Raw genomic sequence first — 23,775 nt, 5'->3', positions numbered from 1 at the left:
AAAAATGCAGAGCTAAGAACAGATATAGCCCTTGGTTCACCACAGACTTGACTGCCCTTGACCAGCACAATAACATCCTGTGGCGTTCTGCATTAGCATCGAATAGCCCCCGTGATATGCAACTTCTCAGGGAAGTCAGGAACCAATATACTCAGTCAGTTAGGAAAGCTAAGGCTAGCTTTTTCAAACAGAGATTTGGATCCTGTAGCACTAATTCCAAAAAGTTTTGGAACACTGTAAAGACCATGGAAAATAAGAGCAGCTGCCCACTGCACCGAGGCGAGGTAATACTGTCACCATCGATAAATCTACGATAATCGATCATTTCAATAAGCATTTTTCTACAGCTGGCCATGTTATTCACCTGGCTACCCCTACCCCGGCCAACAGCTCAGCACCCCCTGCAGCAACTTGCCCAAGCCCCCCCTTCTCCTTCACCCAAATCCAGATAACTGATGTTCTGAAAGAGCTGCAAAATCTGGATCCCTACAAATCAGCTGGGCTACACAATCTGGACCCTCTCTTTCTAAAATGATCTGCCAAAATTGTTGCAACCCTTATTACGAGCCTGTTCAACCTCTTTCGTATCGTCTGAGATCCCCAAAGATTGGCCAGCTGCCATGGTCATCCCCCTCTTCAAAGAGGAAGACACTAGATCTAACTGTTATAGACCTGTATCCATCCTGCCCTGCCTTTCTAAAATCTTCGAAAGCCAAGTTAGCAAACAGATCACCGACCATTTCGAATCCCACCGTACCTTCTCCACTATGCAATCTTGTTACCGAGCTGGTCATGTGTGCACCTCAGCCACGCTCAAGGTCCTAAACGATATCATAACCGCCATCGATAAAAGACAGTACTGTGCTGCCGTTTTCATCGACCTGGCCAAGGCTTTTGACTCTGTCAATCAACGCATTCTTATCGGCAGACTCAACAGCCTTGGCTTCTCAAATGACTGCCTCGCCTGGTTCACCAACTACTTCTCAGATAGAGTTTAGTGTGTAAAATCGGAGTGCCTGTTGTCCGGACCTCTGGCAGTCTCTATGTGGGTGCCACAGGGTTCAATTCTCGGGCCGACTCTTTTCTCTGTATATATCAGTGATGTTCTCTTGCTGCTGGTGATTCTCTGATCCACCTCTACGCAGACGACACCATTCTGTATACTTCCGGCCCTTCTTTGGACACTGTGCTATCAAACCTCCAAACGATCTTCAGTGCCATACAACACTCCTTCCGTGGCCTCCAACTGCTTTTAAATGCTAGTAAAACTAAGTGCCTGCTTTTCAACCGATTGCTACCAGCCCGCCCGTCCACCATCACTACTCTGGACGGTTCTGACTTAGAATATGTGGACAACTACAAATACCTAGGTGTCTGTTTAGACTGTAAACTCTCACATAAAGCATCTCCAATCCAAATTTAAATCTAGAATTGGCTTCCTATTTCACAACAAAGCATCCTTCACTCATGCTGCCAAACATACCCTCGAAATACTGACTATCCTATCGATCCTTGACTTTAGCAATGTCATTTACAAAATAGCCTCCAACACTCTACTCAGCAAACTGGATGTAGTCCATCACAGTGCCATCTGTTTTGTCACCAAAGCCCCATATACTACCCACCACTGCTCTCGTTGGCTGGCCCTCACTACATTTTCGTTTCCAAACCCATTGGCTCCAGGTCATCTTTAAGTCTATGCTAGGTAAAGCCCCGCCTTATCTCAGCTCACTGGTCACCATAGCAACACCTACCCGAGCACACGCTCCAGCAGGTATATTCTAGCAGGTATATTTCACTGGTCATCCCCAAAGCCAACACTTTCTTTGGCTGCCTTTCCTTCTAGTTCTCTGCTGCCAATGACTGGAACGAATTGCAAAAATCACTGAAGTTGAAGTCTTTTTTCTCCCCCTCTAACTTTAAGCATCAGTTGTCAGAGTAGTTTACCGATCACTGTACCTGTACACAGCCAATCTGTAAATAGCACACCCAACTACCTAATCCTCATATTGTTACTTATCCTCTTGCTCTTTTGCACCCCAGTATCTCTACTTACACATCTTCATCTGCACATCTATCACTCCAGTGTTGGAAATTGTAATTATTTTGCCTCTATGGCCTGTTTTTTGCCTTACCTCCCTACTCTTCTACATTTGCACACACTGTACATAGATTTTTCTATTGTGTTATTGATTGTACATTTGCTTACGTGGAACTCTGTGCTATTGTTTTTGTCGCAGTGCTTTGCTTTATCTTGGCCGGTTCGCAGTTGTCAATGAGGACTTGTTCTCAACTGGCCTACCTGGTTAAATAAAGGTAAAAAATGTAATTAAATTAGCCAATTTCTGATGTCTTTTTGCAGTGAATAACTCTGTTAGATGTCTGAAGTTTTCTACATTTCCCTGGTTGGCTTTGACCACAACAGACCAACACATATTGTCATCTAATGAGAGGTAGGTCTCATCAGAACTTTAAATATAGTTGTTTAACTATGTTTATGTCCTTGGAATGAGCTACATTATCTACTTTATTTTTTTTACCAGTTCTCTAAGGAGTAACAACCACAACTTGGTGAGGACCACGTGTGAGCTCCTACGTGACGTCATCATGCAGGACTTCCCGGCTGAGATATTTCTCCAGCGTCCCAGTATCGTGCAGGCAAGATACTTTATAAGTTTTCATTTATGGTAAGAAAGAACACTCAGTTCTCCTGTCCTTATCCAGTATGGCCAAATAGTGCCAACCAGATGACCAGCCACCACCCGTGGCCTGGGCCTTCACAGAGTCAATAGGAGCTACTAGATGGATTAATCACTGGTATTTAGAGCCATGACATCATTAGCTAGCGACAGAAGGCAGTGAATCTGAACAGGAGATAAATGCCAACTCCAATAACTGAATTCTAGGTTGTCTTTTATTTAGTGTTGTGTTATTTACAGCTCCTACTGTATATCAGCCTTTTGTTTCTGAGCTGGAAGTGTTCAATCGGTACAATCACTCTTTCATGAATGGTTATAAACTGGACCGTTTATCATTGCTGTGCTGTGGTATAATGCCATTGAAGGAGAGCATCTGAACGCACTTACGTGCCTTAAACCTGACATAAAGCTGAAATCCGCATAAGGTGACACCACGCCACTGTTCGCCCCAGCACATTTGTTATTATTTTAGTTTTGTTGATGAAACAGAGGAGAAGAGCAGCCAGAATTGAAAAAATATATATATTTTCCTGGCACCACACTCCCAGGGCCCTCACCTCCTCCCTGTAGGGGGTCTCGTCATTGTTGGTAATCAGGCCTACTACTGTTGTGTTGTCTGCAAACTTGATGATTGAGTTGGAGGCGTGCGTGGCAACGCAGTCATGGGTGAACAGGGAGTACAGGAGGTGGCTGAGCATGCACCCTAGTGGGGCCCCAGTGTTGAGGATCAGCGAAGTGGAGGTGTTGTTTCCTACCTTCACCACCTGGGGGCGGTTCATCAGGAAGTCCAGGACCAAGTTGCACAGGGCCAGGTTCAGACCCAGGGCCTCGAACTTAATGATGAGCTTGGCGGGTACCAAGTCCATATGGCAAGAACAACTCAAATAAGCAAAGAGAAACAACAGTCCATCATTACTTTAAGACATGAAGGTCAGTCAATCCAGAAAATGTCAAGAACTTTGAAAGTTTCTTCAAGTGTAGTTGCAAAAACCATCAAGCGCTATGATGAAACTGGCTCACATGAGGACCACCACAGGAAAGGAAGACCCAGAGTTACCTCTGCTGCAGAAGATAAGTTCATTAGAGTTACTAGTTTCAGAAATTGCAGCCCAAATAAATGCTTCACAGAATTCAAGTAACACACACATCTCAACGTCAACTGTTCAGAGGAGACTGTGTGAATCAGGCCTTCATGGTCGAATTGCAGCAAACAAACCACTACTAAAGGACACCAATAATAATAAGTGACTTACTTGGGCCAAGAAACACGAGCAATGTACACTAGACCTGTGGAAATCTGTCCTTTGGTCTGATGAGTTCAAATTTGAGATTTTTGGTTCCAACCGCAGGGCGTTAGTGAGAAGCAGAGTAGGTGAACAAATTAACTCAGCATGTGTGGTTCCCACTGTGAAGCATGAAGGAGGAGGTGTGTGGGTGTGGGGGTGCTTTGCTGGTGGCACTGTTGGTGATTTTATTTAGAATTCAAGGCACACTTAACTAGCATGGCTAACACCGCATTCTGCAGCGATACACCATCCCATCTGGTTTGCGCTTAGTGGGACTATAATCAGTTTTTCTACAGGTCAATGACCCACCACACCTCCAGACTGTGTAAGGGCTAAAGCAGCCAACAAGTACTCAGCATATGTGGCAACATCTTCAAGACTGTTGGAAAAGCATTCCAGATGAAGCTGGTTGAGAGAATGCCAAGAGTGTGCAAAACTGTAACCAAGGCAAAGGGTGGCTACTTTGAAGAATCTAAAATATATTTTGATTTTACACTTTTTGGTTACTACATGATTCCATATGTGTTATTTCATATTTTTGATGTCTTTCCTGAGTAGGTGTGTCCAAACATTTGACTGGTACTTTGTGTGTGTATTCAGAACCCTTCCCTTTTTCCACCTTTTTGTTACGTTACAGCCGTATTCTAAAATTGATTAAATAAAAAATATTCCTCATCAATTTATACATGATACCCCATAATGACAAAGCAAAATCAGGTTTTTAGACATTTTTGCACATTTATTAAAATTGAAAAACAGATGCCTTATTTACATAAATATTCAGACCCTTTGCTTAGGAGACTAGAAATTGAGTTCAGGTGCATCTTGTTTCCATTGATCATCCTTGAGATGTTTCTACAACTTGATTGGAGTCCACCTGTGGAAATTAAATTGATTGAACATGATTTATAAAGGCACACACCTGTCTATATAAGGGCCAACAGTTGACAGTGCATTGTCCGAGCACAAACAAAGCCATGAGGTCGAAGGAATTATCCGTAGAGCTCTGAGACAGGATTGTGTTATGGCACAGATCTGGGGAAGGGTGCAAAAAAAAAGAATTAAAAAAAAAGTTCAGCATTGAAGGTCCCCAAGAGCACAGTGGCCTCCTCATTCTTAAATGGAAGAAGTTTGCTCAGTTTGGTGATCCAATCGGGGGACAAGGGCCTTGGAACCTGATGGTCACTCTGACAGACCTCCAGAGGTCCTCTGGAGATGGGAGAACCTTCCAGATGGACAACCATCTCTGCAGCACTCCATCAATCAGGCCTTTATGGTAGAATGGCCAGACGAAAGCCACCTAAAGACTCTCAGACCATGATAAACAAGATTCACAATGCGCATGTGTCTGCTCAAACGGTCAGAAACAGACTCTATGAGGGCCCGACGTCCACAGGTGGGGGTTGTGCTTACAGCCCAACACCGTGCAGGACGTTTGGCATTTGCCAGAGAACACCAAGATTGGTAAATTCGCCACTGGCGCCCTGTGCTCTTCACAGATGAAAGCAGGTTCACACTGAGCACACGAGCACATGTGACAGAGTCTGGAGACGCCGTGGAGAACGTTCTGCTGCCTGCAACATCCTCCAGCATGACCGGTTTGGCGGTGGGTCAGTCATGGTGTGGGGTGGCATTTCTTTGTGGGGCCGCACAGCCCTCCATGTGCTCGCCAGAGGTAGCCTGACTGCCATTAGGTACCGGGATGAGATCCTCAGACCCCTTGTGAGACCATATGCTGACACATGCACATTTGTGGCCCGCTGGAGGTCATTTTGCAGGGCTCTGGCAGTGCTCCTCCTTGCACAAAGGCGGAGGTAGCGGTCCTGCTGCTGGGTTGTTGCCCTCCTACGGCCTCCTCCACGTCTCCTGATGTACTGGCCTGTCTCCTGGTAACGCCTCCATGCTCTGGACACTACGCTGACAGACACAGCAAACCTTCTTGCCACAGCTCGCATTGATGTGCCATCCTGGATGAGCTGCACTACCTGAGCCACTTGTGTGGGTTGTAGACTCTGTCTCATGCTACCACTAGAGTGAGAGCACCGCCAGCATTCAAAAGTGACCAAAACATCAGCCAGGAAGCATAGGAACTGAGAAGTGGTCTGTGGTCACCACCTGCAGAACCACTCCTTTATTGGGGTGTCTTGCTAATTGCCTATAATTTCCACCTTTTGTCTATTCCATTTGCACAACAGCATGTGAAATGTTTTGTCAATCAGTGTTGCTTCCTAAGTGGACAGTTTGATTTCACAGAAGTGTGATTGACTTGGAGTTACATTGTGTTGTTTAAGTGTTCCCTTTATTTTTTTGAGAAGTGTATATTTTTTTATATTTTCAAAAAATTCTAAAAACCTGTTTTTGGTTTGTCATTATGAGATATTGTGTGTAGTTTGAGGGGTAAACGTATTTAATACATTTTAGAATAAGGCTGTAAAGCAAAAAAATGTGAAAAAAGTCAAGGGGTCTGAATACTTTTCGAATGCAGTGTATATTTTTGCGGATCCCCTGCAATTACCTTTGCGGACTCCTAGGGGGTCAACTTTATCCTACTCCGTCTTAGGTACTCTGTTTTAATGTAAGTTTGACCATATAACTGATCCTTATTCTCTGATTTTTCCCGTGTTCCAGAACCTCCTGTCCATCCTGAGGCTGACTCCAGGTGAGAGTGAGGCGGGCTACCTGAGACTGCAGGCAGTGGCCTGTTTACAGCAGCTCTGTGTGGGGCTGAGGAGGAGACTTCGATTCCACAGAGACCCCAGCTTCTACTCCGCAAAGCAAGGTTGGATTACATCTGGATTATTTAATTTTTATTTAATCAGGATGTCTAAAAGAGTTAAGAATATAATTTTCTAGGCCGAGATGGCTTTATAGTTATTACGCCTATGCGGATTTACTATCACTACTTGGCACAGATTTAGTTGAGTGTGTGATTCAGTTGACATACCAATTATCACTTGGCAGCTAAATTTAATTTCTGCTCAGACATTGTGTCCTGCTGGGTCCCATGTGTCTGAGTAACTCTCAGATAAGAGTGCATCTCACTTATGAAGAACTCTCTTGTTATTTTTCATATCTAACTTCATTGCGCCAGGTCCTATTTGTAGTCTAATTCTCTTTGATCAGAGTCAGACCTAATCCTTTCCTACGGATCCCATGGTACTTATCTAAGAGTAGAGGTTTTCTACTCCGGTGTCTTAATCATTATTGTTATGCAGCAAAGGCAAATTCTAGGCAACTAATGATGATGATTATTTTCTCTTTCCCGCCTTCCCTCCGTCTTGCGTTCTCCTCCGTAGACCCAGTGTCCCAGAACTCGTCACTGTCTTACTCCCAGGAGGTGCATGGGGGGGGTGCCCAGCGCTCCCTGGCCTCGTCCCCAGGAGGAGAGTGCTTTCCTCGGCCCTCTGTGGTGGGGCGTAACGGCCAAAGGCCCAGAGGGGACGGCCAAGATGGGGATGCTGCCTCCAACAGGTCTGTGTCTGTTGGTGTGGTTGTTGGTGTTATTTTTACAGTCAGTCTGGACATTTCTAATTGACTCATTTTTTTACCGCTTGCCTCTCAGCAGCAGTAGCTCTCAGAGAGGTGGAGCTGCCGCTCAGGCCTCAAGGCAGACCGCTCCCTCGCCTGCAGACGCAGCCCAACTAGAGCTGACTGATCTGGGGGTGGAGGACGTGCTCGAACTGCAGCTCCAGCAGCTCAGCCTGGCCCAGTTTACTGTGGCCACCATGGAGCATGCCATACCACTGCTCAGGACAGGTAGGAGTGAGAGATTTTCTTGCCTGTGTGTTTGAACAATGTGTGTTCTCTCTCTCCGACTATGTGAAGATTTTTCAGCCAACATGATTAATTAACAAAAGTGTTATCTCCCCCAGACGGCGTGCGTGTGTTCCGGGGTGTGTGTGAGCTGCTGTGTGAGGCGGTGGTCCTGCTGAGAGACGGTGTGTGTGATCTGGTCTGGGACGACACCAGCCTGGTGGGGATGGAGCTGGCAAGTCACAACACCCCGCAGTATTAATATCTGAATACTTACTGATCCACTGGCACTAGCTAGCAGACATTAGCTAGCAGACTCGCAGTGAAGATAAGCAGAGCACAAATGTACTTATATATTAATTTTGTAAGTCGCTCTGGATAAGAGCGTCTGCTAAATGACTTAAATGTAAATGATATTACACATTTGCCACAGTGAGTGTATAATGAACATGATATCATTCTGCAACATGCATGAAAAGTGACACTTTTCAGATTTTTCCTCTGCTGTGTGTGTGCTGGAGGTTACTGAACAGTAAATGGTTAGAATCCTGTACTGTTCTTTCGGTCACAACATACTCATACAGATTTGACCATGTAGAGTCATTTGTTATTTGTATCCTGTTAAGAGTGCCTGCTTCTCTGTAAGGAGATGTATACTCTTGTCAAGCCAAGGCCCTCTCTTGTCCTCCTCTCCCCCAGCTGGTTTAATAGGACCCCCGAGCAGCCCAGGGTTCAAGCTGTTTTGTCATCTTTAGCTGGAGAATAGCTTGCTGTGTCACTGCCAGGCTTCTTCAGGGCTCCCCTAAGACTGTTTATTCTGGCCTGGGTTTCTGCTGCCCTCTGCTGGTGTCTGTGCTGTTCTTGGCTTGCGTTTTACAGGGAGAGGGTTCATGATTGATGATTGATTATGATTTGTGTTTGTGTTGTTTTCAGAGGGAGAAGCTAAAGATTACCATGGCGACACTGGGTGACATCATGACCTATCATGAGAGCTGTTCCTCAGACTGTCCTGAGAGTTCATTGGTCCAGCACAGACTGGCCTACGTAGCCACTGCCGTCTTCACCATCAGACTGCTGCAGACCATCCTGCCCCTGGAGAAGGTGTCTTTGTTATTTTTTGTCACAGTACTTTTTGAGCTGCATGACTAACCCTAACCAAACAGATACGTTTCTCCTCTCCAGGCCAGTGGTCATCTCCCAGAGAGTGCTGTGGCAGTCCTCTTGTCTCTGTGTCTGGACCGGCCCTTCAGCTTGGCCTATCCCAGCATGACGGAGGCTGCGGTGGCCTACCTGGAGCAGGTGAACCCTGAAGGCCATGACCTCTACAGGAGGACCAGCCGTGCTGCTCTCTGGATGGAGTCCACCTGCATGTTTCTTAAGGAGACGCAGCAACAGGTACTGAGATAGACGAGGCTCGTTTGGAAAGGAGTAGTAGGTGCTCAACCAACGTAATACCAGGTGCAACCAAAAACCATGAGAGGATCTGGAAGGAATAGGTGTGATTCTCCTGGAAGAGGAGGATCTTTTGTAAGATATGGGTGTTTTTGCTGGAAGATAATGTAGATATTACAAAAAAGACTGAGCTTACATGTTTTACTGTTGCACCTGAGTACAATGTTAAGGAGTTTGTCTCTATTCCTCCACAGGGAGATAAGAACTGGCTTGAGTTACTGGAGCTGGCAGACCAGGCCATAGATGGCCTTCCATACCACCAACACCTGCCCATTGTCAAGGAGTGCATCCACATCTGCTCCTACTTGTAAGTTATCTATTACTACTACTACCTCTATTTATGGTAGAGTGAGAAGTCCCCTTTCTGTAAGATAAATACTGCTCATAACTCATTCGATGAATGGATTCATTGTATTTATTTTCCTACTGTGTTATTGACTTGTTTATTGTTTACTCCATGTGTAACTCTGTGTTGTTGTCTGTTCACACTGCTATGCTTTATCTTGGCCAGGTCGCAGTTGTAAATGAGAACTTGTTCTCAACTAGCCTACCTGGTTAAATAAAGGTAAAATAAAAAAATAATTAACACATTGTCTTATTTGTGGTTGTATCATCAGGTGGAAGTTTGAGCAGGCCAGTCCGCTGCTCCAGACAGAGAGCCAGAGGGTTCTACTGAAGCTTCTGACCCATCCCCTCCTCCCTGTGAAGACTGAGACCTACACCTGCACTCTCAATGTAGTCAAGGTGAGGTCAACCCATAGAGATCTATTCAATACGATCGGTAATCTGGTAATGCTGGCACTTAACAGATGTTTGGTAGGACAACGATATCATAACATTGCTAATGCTTTTGACCTCTCACCTCTTCATGCAAGGTCATCTGGTAAGCATGTTGTTCACTTTTGACCCCTTAGGAGTGTCTTGGGGTTCAGAATGTGGTCAAGCCCGTGTCGTCAGTCTGTAGTGGGGTTAATTTCCTCCTTCACCCCAAAGTCCTCTACCAGATCAGTGCATTTGGACTCCAGGACCCAATTGGGAAGGTAGTATGTGCACACGCATGTGTTGTTTAGTGACAAATCAATCTGCTTCTCAAGGGTTTGTCTAAGGTCATATAAAATGTTGACAATGCGTAGATGTTGCTCTAGACATATAGCACTGAACCACTTTTTTAAAAGGTCATTATTGCGAAACACAATTTATTCTCAATGGCTAAATGAAGGATAAATGGACAAGAAACAGTTGGCTGGCTTGTGGAAGAGATGTATTGTTATACTGCCTGCTGTGGGTTCAGGAGTTGATGTGTGATCTATAGGTAAACTCTGCTGCCAAGGATATTCTGCTCTTCCTGCTGAAGTGCCCATTAATGATGACAGCATCAACATGGGACAGGTTCAACCAGGCACTTTACCCAGTCATCCCCATATTACAGGTACTCTACACACACCACACACACTCAATGTTTGGCATACATTGGTTATACACATTGAGTGCTCATGAAGTGAAATACAATTTTTACCTTTTTATGTAGTACTTTGGAAGGGAAAATGCCTTAGTGGAATTGCACTTTTTCAGAAAATAACAATCATAGTGAAACGTCTTGCATCCTTCTGAGTACAGTGCACCATATGGAGCTGCTGCCAAGCAATATTTAGTTATCTGCTCATTTGCATATTCTGTGATATTGTAACAGTTTTTACCAAAAAAAACAAGCTTTTTATTAAACGTTGGTGTTTGAAGCAACTGAAATCCAGACAATTGAACCTGAATATGCATGGGCTCTTGACAAGTTCGTCAAGTTTGATTTAATTTGCAGCCTTTCGTCTCTGAGCCTGTCACGTCAGTAGAAACCAGATGAAACATTCTCTAATCACGGTGATGCATATTTATTTACTGTTGTGCTCAGCTGGAATTCCCAGACCTTAGCGTGTGTGTGTGTGTGTGTGTGTGTGTGTGTGTGTGTGTGTGTGTGTGTGTGTGTGTGTGTGTGTAGAGCTACGCAGGCACAGAGGATGCGCTGGGAAACTGTGTTCTTCTGATAAGTGAAGTGTCAAACGAGGTGAGAGACGGCGTGTTTCCAAACACAGCCAAGTTGAGAGCTGCGCTACGACTACTCTTCACTAAGGAGCCGGAGTAAGTGAGCGTGTCTGTGTAGTAGGGGACTGTTTCTCTGTGTTTGTGTGTGGTAAGGCTGCACGATTAATCCCATTTTAATCGAAATTGCAGTATTGAAATTTGCATTTAGCCGTCTAACTTCCATTTTTTTTTTTTTACTTTTGATTTTTTCCACGACTTGACAGAGTTTTCTCTCCATCTCTCCTCTTTTGGCCGTTTCCCAAACCCCACACGAAGCCCTCCCCCCTGTCACTCAAGCATGCAGTTCCTTGAACTCGAGATTCTCTAAGTGCATTGACCAAATAACAGCATGCAGTCAAATGATTTTTCCAAACAAGAACGACGCAGCTTTCCACTTTGCATCTACATATTTTACTAGTTAGTTGTTGTGCCCCAAAAAAACGTGAGTTAGCCCTTAATGCTAATCGCTAGCTAGCTAGCTAGCTGGCTAACTAACTCCGCTGAGATTTAGCAAATCTTGCTTGCAAACTTTTGCTCTAATACAGGGCGGTACCAGTGGTGGAGTACATCAGCATTGTTTGTGGAATGTGCCTATTTCAATCTACTAACATTGTATTAAATCATTATAGTCTATAAATTGTGCAAATAGGCTGTGACTTACTGAGAATTAAATACAAATGAAATGAAAAATGACATATTAGTGCCTTTGAATTCATTTTGAGAAACATACGTTTTGGCCAGTCTATGGCTTCACGCTCAGGCGATGGTGCCTGGAGTGCAGGCCAGCAGCTGAGAATATCTTCTTCACAGAGCCACCGGGGATGTTAAACACCCTTTTGGCCCCTCTTGCCAGGCTGGGCAGAGATGCAGAGTTGTTTTATTTTTCTATAGGTAGGCCTAAAGGTTTGTAAGCAAAATAACCCAATCAAAGCGGAAAGCTCCTTGAACGTGGGAATATGCCAGGCCTTATTGTGCCAAAATCAATTATGGCCTATAGATAATATAACAAAAAATGAACGAAACGTTTAAGAGCAGATTTTTTGGTTCATAAATACTTTGCTACAGTGACACACTCAGTTATCTACCCACCTCGTTCTTTTCTTTTAACGTGCGCGTAGTGAGTACTCCATCATGCTTTTGGGATACGTGTCTTTTCAGATTCCACAATGATTATTTAGTTGTGGACACTACATCACCGCACTCCCTCTCTTGGTCGTCATCTTTGTAAGTCACCTTGATTTTGCACCTGTGTGTTTTATCAGTTTCTTTATGAAAATATTTAGTGAACTCCATGACAATCGCTAAAGCAAAGGGCTACAGCAGCACACAAGTAGACTACAAATGCGTGTTGGGCCTGGCATCCCCTGAGCTGGTGAAGTGAGCGCACCAGCTCTTAGCTCCGGTCCTAGCTCCGGTCCAGCTCCGCTCTGCTCCGCTCACATACTCTGGTGCACGTGTGCATGTAAGGAAAAAGGCAAATTTGTTTGAGTGTGTGTCTTTACTTTTTGAAGCTGTCAACTGAATTTGACATTGACTCTCGAGGGCGTTGTAAAACCAGACAACTGTCTCAGTGTTTAGCTATTCTGCTTTTGTTGATGTTGATGGGCATATTACTCCTGTCACTTGTTATAAGCTGATGGACTCATCAACTCTGTCTCTGGCTGGGGGCTCTTTGTAATGGTTGTGGAAAACAGCCATCTTCTCCACACAGTCCCTGTCTGTCTATACTGCTGTTGTATGAATATGTATATTTACTCTCTTTGTGCTGTGTACTCAGTTAGCTCCTCAGTGTTGTATGGAGGATGTATTAGTTGTATATGAAAGTCCTGTATCTTTGACTGATTCATAGACACAGAAAGAACAGAGAGAGAAAAGACAGAGATTGATTATTTGAATGCTTGATCAGATTTTCCCCTCTATGCATTTAACTGCTGATTTTGTTCAAATGTTTGATGGCATACGAACACGGCATAAGCCATGGGAAAATGTGTAGAATAGCAGGAAACTAGCTTTAAAACTCCACATTTTCTCTTAGCCCCATGGCAAAATGTGTAGAATTGCAAGAAACTTGCTTTAAAACTGTAAAATGTTCTCTCCACCCCATGGCAAAATATATAGAATTATAGGAAATTAGCTTTGAAACTGCCATTTTTCTCTCAGCCCCATGGCAAAATATGTATAATTTAAGGAAATTAGTTTGCCGCTGCTAAATAAAATCCCAGGTAAAACACTGTTGCTATATCGATGAATTAATATGTTGATTGATTGATGACCTACAGTTCCATACCTCTGAGTATTTGGTGTGATTGCAGGGTCCGAGCTGCAGCAGTCCAACACCTTCTTCCCCACCTGACCAGTGTAGAGGGGGCTACTACAGTCAGACCAACCCTGGATGGTCCTGTCCTCTCCTCTCTCCCCTCCCTCTTCTGTCTCAACAATGCACTGGACATCAACCTGGACAGCAGCGACAAGTCCTTCCTCAAGGTATGGATAGACGGGCAGCGACATACAGACAACGTTGGCCTTTTATCCCGATGCAAGTAAAGAGGTATAGTTATGTGACAGAGTGCAGAGTGTACACTACACGACTTTCAAAATCTTAACATCGCTCAGCCTCTCACATTAAACTACCGTCTTTCATGTATTTTTTTTGTCTTGCCAACGTAGTGGTGCGCATACTAAACGATCTGGCGCAGACAGGGGGTCATACACAGCATTATTCACTTGCTCGTGAGGATTCTCCATACCACCACATTCTCTCACCAAAACAGTGTGATGTGATTCGATCAGGCAGTGCCCAGATAGGGCTCTACCTGTGCAGACCGAATGCCATTTTGCCCTTCCAGTCTCCAAAGGGCCCTTTTGTGTGATTTCCGCCAAAATTATACAAAAAAGTACAGAAGAAAGTGTCGTTGTTGTTCGGAACCCACTTCCTACAAGTCGTCGTCAAGTTCGCCACCACCTACCCTGTCCATTGTTTGAGCCTGTTGATCTGCCCTGTACCTAGCTTGCGCGCTCCCGGTTGTGCCTATTTCCCAGTCTGCCCTGTACGGATATTGCATGTGCCCAGTATGGAAACATGCATGGCTTGAGAGTTGCGGTCACTGGTCGTGTGTGTGTAGCTATCTACCTAGTTTAAATATCAACAGTACTGCCACAGCAGCATAACATTTGATTAGCACTTGATGACACTTGATTTAGCCTATATCATCAGTATTTTGGTCTGGTTGGCTGATATGCACAGCAGAAAGAGGTAAATCGGAATCAATAAAATAAATCTAACTAGCAGATTTAAATCAATCAACATCAATGATCAGCTGATAGCCCACCCTCTTTTCATGTCTTTAGGCGGCACCGCAACTACTTTTTGTCATGTAGTGCATGTGGACACCTGCTCGTCAAACATCTCATTCCAAAATCATGGGCATTAATATGGAGTTGGTCCACCCCTTTGCTGCTATAACAGCCTCCACTAGATGTTGGAACATTGCTGCGGGGACTTGCTTCCATTCAGCCACAAGAGCATTAGTGAGGTCGGGTACTGATGTTGGGTGATTAGGCCTGGCTCGCAGTTGGCGTTCCCATTTATCCCAAAGGTGTTTGATGGGGTTGAGGTCAGGGCTCTGTGCAGGCCAGTCAAGTTCTTCCATACCGATCTCGACAAACAATTTCTGTATGGACCTCGGTTTGTGCATAGGGGTATTGTCATGCTGAAACAGGAAAGTGCCTTCCCCAAACTGTTGCCACAAAGTTGGAAGCACAGAATCGTCTAGAATGTCATTGCATGTCATTGCATGCAGTAGCATTAAGATTTCCCTTCACTGGAACTAAGTTGCCTAGGCCGAACCATGAAAAACAGCCCAGACCATTATTCCTCCTCCACCAAACTTTACAGTTGGCACTATGCATTGGGTCAGGTGGTGTTCTCCTGGCATCCGCAAAACCCAGATTCGTCCATCGGACTGCCAGATGGTGAAGTGCGATTCATCTCTCCAGAGAATGCGTTTCCATTGCTCCGAAGTCCAATGGCGGCGAGTTTTACACCGCTCCAGCCGACGCTTGGTATTGCGCATCTTAGGCTTGTGTGCGGCTGCTCTGCCATGGAAACCCATCTCATGAAGTTCCCAACGAACAGTTCTTCCAGAGGCCGTTTGGACCTCGTTAGTGAGGGTTGCGACTGAGGACAGACTATTTTTACGCGCTATGCGCTCCAGCACTCTGCGGTTCCGTTCTGTGAGCTTGTGTGGCCTACCACTTCGCGGCTGAGCCATTGCTGCTCCTAGACGTTTCCACTTCATAAAAACAGTACTTACAGTTGACCGGGGCAACTCTAGCAGGGCAGAAATTTGACTAACTGACTTGATGGAAAGGTGGCATCCTATGACGGTGCCACGTTGAAAGTCACTGAGCTCTTCAGTAAGACCATTCTACTGCCAATGTTTGTTTATGGAGATTGCATGGCTGTGTGCTCAATTTTATACACCTGTCAGCAACGGGTGTGGATGAAATAGCAGAATCTACTCATTTGAAGGGGTGTCCACATACTTTTGTGTATATATAAATCAAATCAAATGTTATTTGTCACATGTGCCGAATACAACAGGTGTAGTAGACCTTACTGTGAAATGCTTACTTACAAGCCCTAGATTTAAAAGATTTACTAAATAAAATAAAAAGTAACACAATAAAATAACAATAACGAGGCTATATACAGGGGGTACCGGTACCGAGTCAGTGTGCGGGGGGGGTACAGGTTAGTCGAGGTAATTTGTACATGTAGATAGGGGTGAAGTGACTGTGCATAGACTATGCATATAGTGTAGCTAGTTTACAATTTGTGATGATGAGTGAGTGTTGTTGTGTGGCGAAGATGCGCTAGGCTGGTCTCTCCAAGAATGTCCGCTGACCCCTGCCAATTCATGTGCACTCATTGTTTCTTTATATCAATTGGCTGTTAATGCTGATCAATTCCCCACTACGTATCACATATATATTTAGTCTTGATGTTATCATTAATCTCCTCAATTCACCAAGTAATCTACAATGTTTGGTTGCGGTCATTTCTGTTCATTCAGACAATATATTATTACATTCACACCATTCTCGTTCTCAAAGTGGAAACGTTGTTTGGAGAGCTAAAAAACTGTAACACATATGATCAAGAAGCTTTGGTTTATTTCATTCTATTTACCAGTTTTGTCGATTTCATCATTGTCTTTATTTGTGTCTGGTTTCTCTGTCTTGCTGTTTCAAGTGCGTACATGTACATGGCCTGCGCTCCACATAGGTGTGGCTTCAAGGTCCCTATTTTACATGTTGCATAAATAAATAGGCCCATGCAAAAAAAATATATATGTTTTTTCTACAGAGGCATTTGGTGTGTTATGAATTTCGAGATATTCATTTTATTTTTGAGCACATGCCCCCTGTGCATGGCCCTGGATTAGATTGTTAATGTAGCTAGAACGAGCTGTGGCTCTAAGCAGGCTCTTTAGCAAGCTCATTGGCTATTGTTGTTGCAAATCTCACACTACAAGAGCATTGCAGATTTTGAGCCGATATAATCAAGTATGTTTGAAAATATCGGTACGTCTGGGACTACTCAAAGACGGGATCAGTAGCCCTCCGATGGCGTGTCTGACTCGCTCACATCAAACGAGCGTCGGTGACGTCCGCTCCCCCCGAGTAGGCAACGGCATGGGGATTTTTTTTTCCGATCTCAAAAGAAAAACGTGTCTGGGACCGCTAAATCGGGGCCAAATCATGTAGTGTACCACTGGGTTAAATTGTTCTTACTGTTAGTTGTTTATTTCTTTATAACCCAGGTGGAGTCAGTGGAGAAGCTGTTCAGCATCTTGACCTCTGACACTGTTGACCTGACCCTCAGGAGGTCAGCAGCAGAACAACTGGCTGTCGTCCTACAGGGTGATGTAGCGCTTCATATCCTCCACACAATGCATTTAGGATTAGCAAGGGATATGTAGATAAAAAAATATTTTTGGGGGGAAAAGGGCAGAACACTAGACATAACTCTCCTAAGCTTTGTTAGTGTTGACCTAGAACATCAAAATGGTTTGCAAAGAAAATAAAGTTGAGGAAAATATAAACGTTTTGTGCGAATAGTCACACAAAGAAAAGCTTGCCGTGTTTTTCCAAAGGCGTATGCTTCTACCCACCACCATATGTTTAGGATAAATAATGGAAGTAACTTGAGAAAGGAAAAATATGCAAATTCCATGTATTCTTAGGGTCTAGCATTGTTAGGCAGACAACACTTCATTTGTATTATTGATAGGCCTATTAAGTTATTACTTTCAAACTATTTTCTCCACAGAAACGGCAATGCACCCAGTGTTGAAGAGTCTTGGTGTAACAGATAAAGTGATCTGCTTCATCACAGAGAGTGTGAACGACCACAGGAAGGTGAAAAGACCTCGCAGATCAGCTTGCATATGAATGTGTATGTTTGTCTATGTTCGCTGTGTTAACACGTGTGTGTGTGTGTGTTCTTCCTCCAGAGCATGGACTGCCTGTTGGAGCCGTGTGTGTGTATTCTGAGAAAGCTGGTGTATGCAGACCCCTCCCTGAGGCATCTTCTGGCTGAGAAGAACCCCCTCCTCATCACTCTGCTCAGGGGTACGTTCCCAACACAACTCATTTAGCAACCATCACAGTCCAACGCTATCACACTGCTCTGAGTGACGTTCACACACAACTCATTCACTCGGGCACAGCTAAACTCATTTCGTTGCCCAGCTGAGGGATAAGTTTGCATTACAACTCAGCGAGTAACGTTTGAACAGTTTAACACTGCCCTGGGGTTAATTCACATCACAACTCATTCAATTTAGGCATTACGTTGTACAGTTTTAGAGGTATGTTCACAGGACCTAGATGGTCACATTGGTAAACATTCTGTTGCACCTCTCAAAGGCCTTCACAAGGTTAAACAATCACATAGCTAAACCCTCACTGGAATCAACTGAGTGTACGTTCACCACCGCTAATCACTGAACGTTTTCTAATTGTTTGTTTATCCTGTTAGCTTCATTGCTTGTCAAGGAGAACAAAGGGGATGTTCGTGAGGCGGCTGTGTTGATGTGTCTGCTGCTCTTTGATGAGATTGCCACAGTAGAAGTGTGGTATGTGTTCTTCATCTGAATTAATTTGTTTGCTTTTGATTCTAGCACTATTTCCTACAGAGCAAAGATGTGGTAAAGCATTTTATTGTTTTACCTAATTAGGTCGGAAAATTCCAGCTCCGACGTGGCTCTCTCACCATTCTCTCTCCCTGTGTCCGTCATACGAAGGTAATGAAGTAGCCTAACTTTATTGATAGTCACCAATATTTACTTTTTATATTGATGTCAGTCTGTCTATTTACATATGAATGGTGTTATATCTAGTAACTACATGCTCTACCCTCCTCTCTCTCCCACTCCCCCTCCTCTCCCTACCTAGGTACAGCTTACCGTTCCAGGCCGCGTCCCACCATGCGGTGAGCCCCTACTGCTCCGTCCTGCCCCCCTACTCTGACCTCCTCTCCCTGACCCCCGCTAAGGAGACCCTGCAGCTGGCCTGGAACACCGCATGGCATTCTGGGATAGATAACCTCTTGGAGGAGCTCCGTGGGATCCGCAGTGATGTCGCCGAGTAAGTGATGTCATCACGTCACACCTTATGTACCTTGGATGTCAAGTTTGTTTTTGTTGACCGTCATTTTACCAAGGACGTTAATTGAGATTGTTCACGAGCTACAATGTTTACTAGAACGTTCTGGGGAAGAGTTGCAGACAGTTTCTGTTGGACTGCTAAAGAGCTGAGGCGTCTGATCCATCAGTCTTCATTTTTGTCATGTAACCTAATGCAGACAACAGACGAGGAAGCCTCACCGTTCCTGTTTTAACGTAACTAATCACACCAGAGGTATACAACTAAACAATGGATCAATTCAGGTGTCACTATCATGCACAAAACTATCACTGTCTTAATGCAGACTGGCATCAAAGTAAATTAGAAAGAAAATTAGAAAGAAATCAGAAAGGAAAAGGCCGCACACTGCTGCTCATGCTCTCAGGTGATATTTATAACAACGTTTCGACCCTAAGGTCTTCATCAGGCATCCATATCCCAGGTGGGGGTGGAAGGTCCTATATATAGAGGCAGTACTCGGTGACATCACATCCTGAAACAGGCGGTAAAAAATGTATAACATAGGTTCACAAAATTTACATTCAATGTCAAAATATATGATCATACACAAGGAATGTGATCAATATTTACAGTAATATATAGTTGAAGTCGGAAGTTTACATACACCTTAGCCAAATACATTTAAACTCAGTTTTTCACAATTCCTGACATTTAATCCTAGTAAAAATTCCCTGTTTAAGGTCAGTTAGGATCAACACTTTTATTTTAAGAATGTGAAATGTCAGAATAATAGTAGAGAGAATGATTTATTTCAGCTTTTATTTCTTTCATCACATTCTCAGTGGGTCAGAAGTTTACATACACTCAATTAGTATTTGGTAGCATTGCCTTTAAATTGTTTAACTTGGGTCAAACGTTTCTGGTAGCCACAAAATGTTGGGTGAATTTTGTCCCATTCCTCCTGACAGAGCTGGTGTAACTGAGTCAAGTTTGTAGGCGTCCTTGCTCGCACATGCTTTTTCAGTTCTGCCCACACATTTTCGATAGGATTGAGGTCAGGGCTTTGTGATGGCCTTTGGAAGTATGCTAGGGGTCATCGTCCATTTGGAAGACCCGTTTGCGACCAAGCTTTAACTTCCTGACTGATGTATTGAGATGTTGCTTCAATATATCCACATCATTTTCCCCCTCATGATGGCATCTATTTTGTGAAGTGCATCAGTCCCTCCTGCAGCAAAGCACACCCACAACATGATGCTGCCACCCCTGTGCTTCACGGTTGGGATGGTGTTCTTTGGCTTGCAAGCATCCCTCTTTTTCCTCCAAACATAACGATGGTCATTATGGCCAAACAGTTCTATTTTTGTTTCATCAGACCAGAGGACATTTCTCCAAAAAGTGCAATCTTTGTCCCCATGTGCAGTTGCAAACAGTAGTCAGTTTTTTTAATGACGGTTTTGGAGCAGTGGCTTCTTCCTTGCTGAGCGGACTTTCAGGTTATGTCAATATAGGACTTGTTTTACTGTGGATTTAGATACTTATGTACCTGTTTCCTCCAGCATCTTCACAAGGTCCTTTGCTGTTGTTCTGGGATTGATTTGCACTTTTCGCACCAAAGTACATTCATCTCTAGGAGACAGAACGCGTCTCCTTCCTGAGCGGTTTGACGGCTGTGTGGTCCCATGGCGTTTATACTTGTGTACTAATGTTTGTACAGATGAACGTGGTACCTTCAGGCATTTGGAAATTGCTCCCAAGGATGAACCAGACTTGTGGAGTCCACCATTTTTTTCCTGAGGTCTTGGCTGATTTCTTTAGATTTTCCCATGATGTCAAGCAAAGAGGCACTGGGTTTGATGGTAGGCCTTGAAATACATCCACAGGTACACCCCAAATTGACTCAAATGATGTCAATTAGCCTATCAGAAGCTTCTAAAGCCAGGACATTTTCTGGAATTTTCCAAGCTGTTTAAAGGCACAGTCAACTTACATGCTGACCAGACCGGACACGTTGCGTGCGCGAGCGTCACAAAATACATTTAGAAATCCATGTTATTCAATTATTGCACCCACACTGCTCGCGCGCGCCAACGAGCGTCTGCGTTGCCAAGGGCTAAAATAGAAGTAATTCCTATTTCTGATGCAGATCGTGCTGAAAGTCCTGCCTCTCCCATCTCCTCATTGGTTTATAGAAGCAGGTACCCACGTGCCATCTCCTCATTGGTTATACCCACGTGGGTGATTGAAAGACCAACTTTGTTGCCGGTTGTTGTGGTAATACAATGAAAGTTTAGATGCTAATCACCATATAAGTTCAAAGTTGAAAAAGCCTGGAAGGAGAAGAGATGACTAGAAACGATTCGGTTGGCCGTTTTATGTGTGGATTAATTGTCGGAGTGGAGGTCCTTGTGCATTTCAGGTAAAATAACAACTCAATGTTTATTTCCCAGGACAAATTAGCTAGCAACAGCAAGCTAGCTAAATAGGACAAATTAAAGTTAGCTAGCAAGTGCAAGCTAACTAGCTAAATTGGCATACATGTTTAATGCTTTTCGACCTGTCCCCAAATGAATGTCATTGGTTCAGAGTTTGTTTTGATATTTTAACCTGTGTGTCGTGATCGCGTTTGGTGTGGGGGGCAAAATACATTTCTGCACGATATGTATATGTACGTATATGTAAGTATATGTACATTTCTGACCCACTGGAATTGTGATACAGTGAATTATGAGTGAAGTAATCTGTCTGTCAAATGGCTTGTGTCATGCACAAAGTAGATGTCCTAACCGACTTGTCAAGACTATAGTTTGTTAACAAGAAATTTGTGGACTGGTTGAAAGACGAGTTTTGATGACTCCAAGCTAAGTGTATGTAATCTTCCGACTTCAACTGTATATATACACAGAATATTAAATTAGGTTAAAAAACACTCATTTGGACATATACCCAGCTCATTAGCATTCTCTAATCAAACAAAATCGCATCCTCATCTAAGTGGAACAACACATGGCACAGACCCATATTAAGGCTTAGTCCTGGACTAAACAGCAAGGCTGAAAGGGTTTTTGAACCCAGGAGTATGTGCGTGTATGTTTATTCACATTTTTATTTAGATGAACCTTTGCGTCTTTGTCTGGTTAGAAAATATTCTGAGTACTACAGTTCTTTTTCAATGTAATGTCAAGGTGCTTCATGTAGATACTGTAGCTAGCTTGAATCAGTCAGTCATGAGGGGTATCCTACGAAGCAAGCTAGATCTACTCAGAGTTTTCTAAAGCTAACTAGCTTCAGTTATCTTCACATTCCAGCTCAGTCTTTATCCGTACATCAACAGTGGATATTACTCGTCCCCCTGCCGTTAACTCTAGCTGGCTGGTAACTGTGCGTGCATGTCACACAAGGCTAGTCCAACACCGAATTTATCATTGAGACATTGCTGAAACTTCAATCCATGGGTAAGTCAGTCACACTTTAATTTGTGCTGAAATCAAAATTAAAGAAAAGTAATTTTGCAAATTCAGTAGGCTCTTGTGTGAAATAAGCTTCTAAAAGTGCCGCCTTGATTTTATTGCTTATCGTTAATGCCGTCTTTGGTGTGCTTATCAATATACAAGCACCTTTTCTCTCCACTCCTATCAATACTTTTGCATGACTAAATAGTCCTCAGAGCATGCCCGGACTAGCTGGCTGGTGTGTTTACGGACATTTTCAATCGCTACCTATCCCAGTCTGTTGTCCCCACATGCTTCAAGATGGCCACCATTGTTCCTGTACTCAAGAAGGCAAAGATAACTGAACTAAATGACTACCATAACTGAACTAAATGACTACTGCCCTGTAGCACTCACTTCCCACTTCTGTTTGCATTCCGCCCCAACAGGTCCACAGATGACGCAATCGTCATCACACTGCACACTGCCTTATCCCATCTGGGCAAAAGGAATACCTATGTAAGAATGCTGTTCGTTGACTATAGCTCAGCATTCAACACTATTGGTGCCCTCCATGCTCATCAGGAGGCCCTGGGTCTCAACCCCGCCCTGTGCAATTGGGTCCTGGACTTTCTGACGGGCTGCCCCCAGGTGGTGAAGGTAGGAAACAACATCTTCGCTGACCCTCGACACAATGGTGCATGTTCAGCCCCCTCCTGTACGCCTCCAACTCAATCATCAAGTTTGCAGACGACACAACAGCCGTGGGCTTGATTACCAGCAACGACGAGACAGCCTACAGGGAGGAGGTGAGGGCACTCAGAGTGTGGTGTCAGGAAAACAACCTCTTACTCAACGTCAACAAATCAAAGGAGATGATCGTGGACTTCGGGAAACAGCAGAGGGAGTACACATCACAGACAAATTGAAATGTTCCACTCACACAGACAGTGTGGTGAAGAAGGCGCAACAGTGCCTCTTCAACCTCAGGAGGCTGAAGAAATTTGGTTTGTCAGGGCTTTGGGCTTTGGACAAACTTTTACAGATTCACAATCGAGAGCATCCCGTCAGGCTGTATCGTAGCCTGGTACGGCAAATGCACCGCCCTCAACCGCAAGGTACAGGTACACCAAAGCTGGGACCAAGAGACTGAAAACAGATTGTTGTTCAGCTTCTTCAGACTGCTAAACAGCCATCACTAACTCAGAGAGGCTGCTGCCTACATTGAGACCCAATCACTGGCCACTTGAATAAATGGATTACTAGTCACTTTATACAATGCACTCTAAATAAGGTCACTTAATTAATGTTTACATATCTTACATTACTCATATCACATGTAAATACTGTATTTTATACCATCTATTGCACCTTGCATATGCCGCTCAGCCATCGCTCATCCATATACTTACATGTACATATTCTCAT

At 44.0% G+C, this 23,775-nt stretch overlaps 1 protein-coding gene across 1 annotated transcript in view; it reads left to right on the top strand.

The window, feature by feature from the left end:
• Window positions 1–23,775, top strand: part of rttn (rotatin) — a 61,609-nt gene that overhangs the window by 5,080 nt on the left and 32,754 nt on the right. Inside the window, exons 5-24 of the mRNA XM_055881500.1 lie at window positions 2,363–2,453; window positions 2,544–2,658; window positions 6,614–6,764; window positions 7,282–7,456; window positions 7,548–7,741; window positions 7,858–7,973; window positions 8,672–8,839; window positions 8,921–9,133; window positions 9,385–9,497; window positions 9,808–9,934; window positions 10,105–10,230; window positions 10,503–10,619; window positions 11,181–11,320; window positions 13,576–13,747; window positions 17,089–17,188; window positions 17,598–17,686; window positions 17,782–17,899; window positions 18,309–18,405; window positions 18,508–18,573; window positions 18,725–18,916. Coding sequence (XP_055737475.1) covers window positions 2,363–2,453; window positions 2,544–2,658; window positions 6,614–6,764; window positions 7,282–7,456; window positions 7,548–7,741; window positions 7,858–7,973; window positions 8,672–8,839; window positions 8,921–9,133; window positions 9,385–9,497; window positions 9,808–9,934; window positions 10,105–10,230; window positions 10,503–10,619; window positions 11,181–11,320; window positions 13,576–13,747; window positions 17,089–17,188; window positions 17,598–17,686; window positions 17,782–17,899; window positions 18,309–18,405; window positions 18,508–18,573; window positions 18,725–18,916 — 2,680 coding nt within the window. The remainder of the gene's footprint in view (window positions 1–2,362; window positions 2,454–2,543; window positions 2,659–6,613; window positions 6,765–7,281; window positions 7,457–7,547; window positions 7,742–7,857; window positions 7,974–8,671; window positions 8,840–8,920; window positions 9,134–9,384; window positions 9,498–9,807; window positions 9,935–10,104; window positions 10,231–10,502; window positions 10,620–11,180; window positions 11,321–13,575; window positions 13,748–17,088; window positions 17,189–17,597; window positions 17,687–17,781; window positions 17,900–18,308; window positions 18,406–18,507; window positions 18,574–18,724; window positions 18,917–23,775) is intronic.

This window comes from Salvelinus fontinalis, chromosome 25, assembly GCF_029448725.1.
Source record: "Salvelinus fontinalis isolate EN_2023a chromosome 25, ASM2944872v1, whole genome shotgun sequence".
Lineage (NCBI taxonomy): Eukaryota > Metazoa > Chordata > Actinopteri > Salmoniformes > Salmonidae > Salvelinus > Salvelinus fontinalis.
The sequence above is the reverse complement of the archived record's forward strand: the minus strand, read 5'-3'. Positions and strand labels throughout refer to the sequence as shown.